This window comes from Dipteris shenzhenensis, chromosome 9 (assembly GCF_047967505.1).
Source record: "Dipteris shenzhenensis isolate YYH24624 ecotype China chromosome 9, Dip_SZ_1.0, whole genome shotgun sequence".
Taxonomy (NCBI): domain Eukaryota; kingdom Viridiplantae; phylum Streptophyta; class Polypodiopsida; order Gleicheniales; family Dipteridaceae; genus Dipteris; species Dipteris shenzhenensis.
The window spans coordinates 22,250,074-22,257,918 of record NC_141604.1 but is presented as its reverse complement, the minus strand read 5'-3'; the positions used below and the strand labels follow the sequence as shown (position 1 = coordinate 22,257,918).

The 7,845-nt window shown below is 41.8% G+C and overlaps 1 protein-coding gene across 2 annotated transcripts; it reads right to left on the bottom strand.

Moving 5' to 3' along the window:
* Positions 1-1,644: 1,644 nt before the first annotated feature.
* On the bottom strand, positions 1,645-4,216 carry LOC147898373 (pathogenesis-related thaumatin-like protein 3.5). Of its 2 annotated transcripts, none has more exons than XM_087378760.1 (2): positions 4,199-4,216; positions 1,645-2,405 (listed from the first exon to the last, which is right to left on the bottom strand). In XM_087378760.1, exons 1-2 carry the CDS (start codon positions 4,214-4,216, stop codon positions 1,734-1,736), a joined length of 690 nt encoding a protein of 229 aa, XP_087234886.1. In that variant the 3' UTR covers positions 1,645-1,733. The 2 variants fall into 2 exon arrangements, with proteins under 2 accessions (XP_087234886.1, XP_087234885.1); XM_087378759.1 differs by lacking the exon at positions 4,199-4,216 and adding an exon at positions 2,685-2,791 and having other exon boundaries at positions 1,645-2,419.
* Between the last annotated feature and the right edge of the window lie 3,629 nt (positions 4,217-7,845).

The window sequence follows — 7,845 nt, the reverse complement described above, 5'->3', positions numbered from 1 at the left end:
GGAATGCAAAAGCCATTTAGGAGCAATATAGCCAAGGTTTCCTTGCATAGCGGTGTTTACCTGAGACGTCTCACAGTGGTGGTAGACATGGTAGGGAGGAGGAAGATACAACTACAAGGGTTTATGGTGATTACGGGACTACTATTAGTGATGGGGATACCATACGAGAGGTGGAGGGACAGGAAGGAAGGGGGGTTTGCGATGTTATATGGGCTGAGTTTCTTCTTTATGAGCTACAAGACGACGAGCACAGTGTTCATAGTGGCAGTGGAGCTATACCCGACGAGGTTAAGGGCGAGTTGTCATGGGATATCGGTGGCGGGGGGGATGGCAAGAGTCATAGTGGGTTCATTGGGTTTCTTGTATGCATCCCAAGGCTCCCGCAGTCACCTTGTGGAGATCTGCCCCGACTACCCTCCCGGCCTCGGCCCCTCCTCCCTCTTCTTGGCCATGTCCTTCTCTGCCCTTGGCTTCCTCCTCACCCTCCTCCTCCCCCCCAAAACCAACTCCTCCCCCTTAAACACTCCCCCCTCCTCCTCTCCTCTCAACCTCCTCCTCCCCCCTTGGATGAACCAGAGCTTCAGAACGATTGCTAGAGCTTTAAACACTTTGAGAGCAAGCTAGCAAAATGGTATAATGAGGAAGGAACAACGAGGGTGATCGAAGAGATGGAATATCTTGAGCTGCTAATGAGGCTACTGTTCTGGCTACTAAGAGAGGGTGGCACAAGCCTCAGCATGCCAAAAGATGGCATTGCAAGTTCAGAACTATGGATTTTTGCAAGGTTTTTGGTGAGCAAGTTATGCTTTCATTCAATCACCATATCGATGAGATGAAGGATGCTACTCCATTGGCCTATAAACCATAACCATGCGAAATTCCATTAGACATGAGATTCGATATAGCTAGTATAGTGTTTGAGCTATGTTTGTTTTATGGGTTTCGTTCCAAGAGTTTCTACTATGTAGCAGATCATTAATCTCAGAGAGACGAAAGGCCAAAGAGCAAATCTCAAATGTGGGCAAAATCCTTCATACCACAAGAAATCAAAATCACACGAATTCAAAAACACAAGAAAGACAAAGTCAAGTACCTTCTTCCACCAACAATCAATGAATATGCTACCAAAGTTTTGTAAATCGATACCGGTACTGGCAAGCGTCTTGCCTTAGTTCGTGGCATCCTAGTTTGTTTATTACTTTGAAAAGCACTTAGCTTTTACTCAATAGCTTTTATAATATACTTTTGGATAAAAGCTTCAAGTTTGAGTTTCAATCGATTCACTTTTTACTCTTTTGTACAAAACATGAATTGATTACACTTTTGATAACAAATTCACGATTCAGATCAATAAGAATCAATCAAAATCAAGGGCTCATATTGATGACACGTGGTTGAAGGAAGTGAAAGAAAACCAAAACATCGCTTTAGGCTGCCTACCATAAAGAAATCCAAGTGTGAGCCACAAACCCACACCCTAGTTTCTAAAAAACAAACAAAACAAGAAAGCATGAATAAATGAGAGAGGCGAGCTCAAAGATTTAAAAAGAATCACACTATTAAGAGATTGGGTTAGAAATTGTCCAAAGTTTGGGTGTTCGAATTTGAGCCATATGAGCTGAGTACACGTGCCATGCCATTAGCCACAAGAACGTTATGTTATATCAAGCATAAACGATGCATTGCACGCGAAAACCCGCAGCTCTGGTCTTCAGGGCGTAATCTGCAATCCCTTACCTTGATCCGTAAGGACAGAAGGTGATAGCGTAGTCCGTTGCTCCGGTGCACGTGAAGGTGCTGCTCGGATCGTCATAAGCATAACTATAGGCTGTTGGGCATGCACTTTTGAACACTTTGGAGTAAGAAGACGGAGTGCACGTCTGCGGGGTACTGAACGCACCCGTGCAGCAATACTGGGGTGCAGCAAACGCATTACAAGCGCTCCTGCATGCCACCACCTGGCCAGCGCTCTCCATCTGCAGCTGAGCAGGGCAAACGCCATTCAAGTTGGAAGTGCAGCCAACCGTGGCGCAATTGCCACTTCCCCCTGTAGAGCTGATTGTCAGTGGGATGTTGTAGCCGTCCACCAGGCTGACATCATAGAAATCCTTCGGTCCCAGGGTGAATTCGGCAAGGCTGACCGGAGGACTACCTCCCGCACCATTACATTCCAGCATTCCACCGCAATCTCCGGTGGAGCACGAGCCAAAACCCGTGCTGGCATTAAAGGAACACCCGGTTCGCCCCCAGAATCGTCCAGACCAGCCTGAAGGAGGGCTTAAACTATTTGATTGCTCAGGGGAAAGCAAAAAGCCTCCAGCAGCGAGCGTAGGTTGCCCTGCATCAGGTAACACTCCTGGCCAAACCGGGTAGGAGCAGTTGTTGATCAAGGTGAAGGTAGTGGAGTCGACGACTGTCCCTGAAGGAGTGTCAAAGTCAGCAGTGTTACAACAATTCCAGCAGCGAGCTACGGCAGCGAGTGCAAGCAAAAACCCATGCTCGCGTGTTAGAGAAAGGCAACGATACGAAGCAGAAAGCATCAACAAAAATGTAGCTAAGAAGAGAGCAAAAACGAGTTGTATGGAGGCAACGAGAATGTAGCTAAGAAGAGAGCAACAACGGGTTGTATGGAGGCAACGAGAATGTAGCTAAGAAGAGAGAATTAACAACGATTTGTGACGTACCTGAAAGGAGGCCGAGGAGGCATGCTGAGACAAGCAGGCGGAATGGATACATGATCAGGGACTCCATCGCTGCTCCTTTTTGCTACGAGTGAAGGAGATGGCCAACAAAAAAGTCTTATTACTTAGTTTTGCAAGGTCTTGCCAAGATGGAATGGGCGCGGGTTCAATCAAAAATCTGTTTCTCTTCGATCTCATATTTTGGTACTTGCTTTTTAGTGATACATGGCTTTTGATTGCTCTTCCATCTCATATTTTTGTCCTTGCTTTTTAGTGCTACATGGCTTTTGATTGCTCTTCGATCTCATATTTTTGCCCTCTTCGATCTCATATTTTTGTCCTTTCTTTTTAGTGGTACATGACTCTATATTAAGGGTCTTTACACTCCAAGCCCCCGTCCCTTTTGGTGGGTGGCCCAAGCTGTTACAAAGTACTTGGCAAGGTATTGTGATGCAATAAATGCTTTCACCTATCTAAATCCCTTGCCCATTCTTTTTGGTGGGGGGTTCTTGGCTGATCCAATCAGCTCTTTCAATGTGGCACCACGCCCTTGTAAGAGAGGCAGGGCTTTGGGTAGTGTGTAAAGGCCCTAAGGCCTTATGACATGGGAGGGGTTTGGTGGGAAATTGGATTTCCCATATGCTGAAACAGGTTTTTTTGGGGAATTTGGTGGAAAATTCATCCTATGAGGAAGGTTGTAATTTTCCACCTTTCCCCCCAGCATTTGACCTTGGTGTATTCATGGGAATTGCAAATAATCAATTCTGCTCCAATTCCGTGATGATTTTATTGCCAATGTTCGAAAAAAATGCACTTTATCGGGTCTCATTGGCTCAAGAAGAGATATAATGATGAGGAAGAAAAATGATACAAGTTCATGAGGACCATCTTAGCTTGATAACCCCATTTGATGACACGGAGGCCATAAACAAATTCAAAGCTAACATAGATGAGGGAGAGGCGCTCGAGGCTATGGACTATATGAAAGATGTAACAAATGATTTGAAATCTGTTGGGTAGATGTGTTTGTGGCTACAAAGACAGAAACAAAAGAGAGCAGTGCATCGATGTGGGAGTCATTGGATGGAAATTTTTAAAGGTTTGGAAGAATCCATCGCAAAATTGATTGTCGACGCAAATCGCTTTTTACCTTGTGAACCTCATCGACAATACAAATCTCAATATTCTTGCAAATCTGTCCACATACAGTGCACTATTGGGGTGTCTAGTGAATAGATTGGCAAGGAAACTCCAATACAAGAGAATGGTCACACAGGGACAGTGGTCTAGCTAGATCCTTTGGTCTTTAGAGGTAGTTCTCTAGGGATACAGAGGCCAAGACACAGGCACTCTCTCACCCAAGAGGAGCAGGTATATGGATGGCTGACATTCAATTTGACTCAATGATTCTTGAGTCATGGTCAGAGGGGTTTTGTAGTCTTTGGACCACCCACTACTAGGACAAACAATTATCTTGGATAGGGGTACCTCTCAGGATTTGATTCTTTAGAAAGCATATGGGATCCATCCAACATAGGTTCTACAAGGTGGGACCAAGAGGCCTTTTACCAAATAGAGTCAGAGAGGGAGTTAGGGGAGCTAGTAGCCTTATGGTTCTAGAGTGGTAGCCAATATAGAAGCTTGCATTGAAGGCTCTCTAGAACCAAGGCAATCTACTGCACTATTGAAATATTCAACCCCAATTGACACCCTAGGTATCTCCTTGTCTACCCACGTGGGATCCACTTGAAGCTGAGAGGTGCCCCCAGTCCCGATCTCTTGGACCTCCTCCGTGCTTGTGAAGAAACAAATAAATTTATTCCAGCTAATACGTACTCCAAAGTCCTCACAATAAATGGCCAATCCCTCCTGATTGCCATCGAGGTTCACTGCTATTGACCTCCAAAAAGAATGCTATGTTGTTTGCAAACTCTGAGTCTAGCAACTCATCCTTCTAGTGCATCAAGAGTCACATCCAAAAAGGCTAGCGGCCTGATAGCATAGAAAATATCCCAAGACGTTCAAGATTTCTACCATGGGGCCTCCCATGTGAACCATCCACATTGCCCTGCCTACTATAAGCTCACTCTGATCAAAAAATTCAAAAGCCACTGCCTGCAAGGCTAAGACATAGACCCTCTAGTCCTTCCAACCATTGGGGACTAGATCTTGGGCCCTCGAGCCTAGGAGGAGGTGATGCTGTTGTCCGATACCAACCACTATGAACATGTGTTCCTAGATCAAGAGGAGGTCAACTGACCTTCCTACCACTACATGCTGCTCCTGGTAAAGAATTAGGTATTGAGTTTGACTATGTGCATGATAGTGAAGTCCTTGCATGTTCCAACTTACAATTGTCCAGCTCATGAGGAAGATGTCAAAGAGAAAAAAGCTCTTGTATGAGTGGGAGCTTGTCCTAGGAAATGGGACTTCTGTGATTTTGATGGGGGCTTTGAGGGAGAGTAATCTATGTCTATGTGCCTACGAACCAAAGTAGCAACTGGCTCGATGCCCACCTTCCATGCCCACACTACATCATGAAGGAAAAGTCTGGCCCAAATGCCTTTGCACACTACCCAAATACTATTGTGTCAGATGAATCTTCACTTTAGGTGGTAGACGTATCACACCTACTGCCAGCCTTGATCCTGGTCTCTCTGGAGTGCAACTGAGGAACCTATAACTTAAGCAAACTACTTTTATTATAAAGCCTACCTTTTTTAATTTTAGTTCTAGGATTGATTGCATGTAATTATGCTTTTTCCCCCAAAGCATTTTATAACCAACCATTAGGGTCATCATCACTCTCGGTGGTGTGGCCCTGCGGGTGAAAGACCTTGCTATTATTTTTTATTTGCTAGGTCATCTATTGTTTAAGTTTGACTAATGTATTTTTACCCACTATTATGGTGCTTAGTGCCTTCATGGGGTGGGCCTCTACCCCAACGATCCCCCCAATAGGCCAAAATACTAGCCAAAGAGCGAGGTCACCCACTAATCAAAACTCTAACACAAAGCATTAACACATGGTCACCTCTTGATTTAGCTTGTACCACCCACAAATTGGCCTTAGAAGTACTAATCAAGCATTAAATATTATCGCCAAAGTCACACTACCAATCATCCTTAAAATCATGAGATCTCCTTAGATTCACTAATAAACAGTCATCAAATACATAGCCTACCAGTTCAATTTGCCACACATCTCATGAGTGCTTATCCATAATCATTGTGAACTCTTTATGTCCATCCCACCACACATGTGATCTCTCATACTCCACACCACAATAACTACACATAGTCACTATGTAGAACTGTGTGATTCAAGGCCATCTATTGTGGATTGTTAGCCTACAAGATATTAAAACTCCACTTTGGTACTACTTGCTAGGCCTAGAAGGGGTCCAATTCTAGCATGCCAAGTGGCATGCATGTGGGGATGCATATGGTTACCAAAGCGCTACCTTGCCACTAGGGTCTACCCCAAAAGATGTCACAATGGGTGAGAGGAGGATTGTGCTAATTATTCTTTATATGTTAGATCATCTATTATTCACATTTGAATATACCCATTACTGTATGTTGCACATCATCTTCATGAGGGCCATTAGGCCCATATTTTATTTATTCTTTCCATTTAGCTCAACATTAGGCCATGAGGCATGGGTCTATGCCTCAACATTAAAAAGTAAGCTATAAATGATGGATCTCATGTACATATTGAATTTTATTAAGACCATTTCATTGACAAAAAAAGAGACAAAAATGCAAAGAAATGACTTGTAGATGTATGGGGGATAAGAGAAACATGTGGCCAACAATGAAAGTGGGTGTGCAAGCAAGACATTACCAAGATGCCATGGATATCAACAATGTTTTGAGAAAAAATATGTAAAGAGCATGATTGTAGGCATGAAAAACTTAAGGGATGAAATGCATACATTTAAGGGTACTTTGTAATATGTAAAGAGCATGATTGTAGGCATGAAAAACCTAAGGGATGAAATGCATACATTTGAGGATACTTTGTAGCTAAAGTAAATTTAAGCGAACTAAAATTCCATGATTGGCATAACATACCTACAATAATTGGTCTTTAATTTTATTATTATAATAGGGCAAGGGATGTATTGATTCTGTAGCTCAACTAAATAAATCAGTATGTCATGCATTGCAATAGTACATGCTATTGTGATGACATGGATGCGTCAATTTTACAAGCAAAAACCTATGAGCAGGTTTATTCGAGCGTGTTTTTCAAGAGATTTAAAAAATAGTATTTCTTTAGGAAACATGGTATTTTCACTTTTATTTTATATAGACTAGTCACTCATTCATTTTTACATAACATAAATCTTCTTATTCATAGACATCCATTTGTACCCTTGTTATTACCTTAAAAAAGTGTTGAAAATTAATTTTTTAAAGAAACATCCCTCATAATCACTCTCAATGTAATAATATTATACATAAATAATTACTCATTAAACACATTTATATCATATGGCAATATCTTTCTAGTATTTTTATAGTATTAATAATAAGATATTTATGGACATGTTTTTAAAGAAGTTTAAATTACTATAAACAAGTATTAACTTGGGCTTAAATATCACTTTCATAAAATACATGTAATATTTAATACTATATATGCAAGATTTGCCAAAATATAACCTCATCGATGTGCTCAAATGGGGCTTTGCAATCAATTTGAGTGGTTGAATAACTATATTTGGACATTGGATGTGAAAGTTATATCACTTTTAAAAGTACTGTCCAAGGTAGTTTCGTTGGACTACCTTGGAAGACTACTTCAAAGGGGTTTCACTAGCGAAACTACTTGATGGCTTGCTTCAATGAGTTTTCTTTGGAGAAGCCCTTTCATGAAGATAGGTTAAGAGAGGTTTTTCAATGTCACCCCCTATTAAGTAAAAGTTGTTAAGAAGGATCATAAGGGAATTTTCATGGAGAAGTCTACTCTACATGTGGGTTTCTTCAAAATCTGTCCCATTCTGTTCTCACCATTCCCAAAGATTCACGTAAAGATTCGTGTATAAAATAGGCATTGCTACAATACTTTGCATATTTCTAAGTGAAACTATGTTTACTTCCGATCCATTTTTGCCATATTTTTACATAGTTGGAAGCTTTTTTTTCCCTTCGC

Coding starts and splice junctions, on each gene's coding strand:
- LOC147898373 (XM_087378759.1), bottom strand. CDS start 2,751: ATGGAGTCCCTGATCATGTATCCATTCCGCCTGCTTGTCTCAGCATGC. Junction 2,420..2,684: donor CCTCCTCGGCCTCCTTTCAG/GTACGTCACAAA, acceptor ACACTCCTTCAG/GGACAGTCGTCGACTCCACT.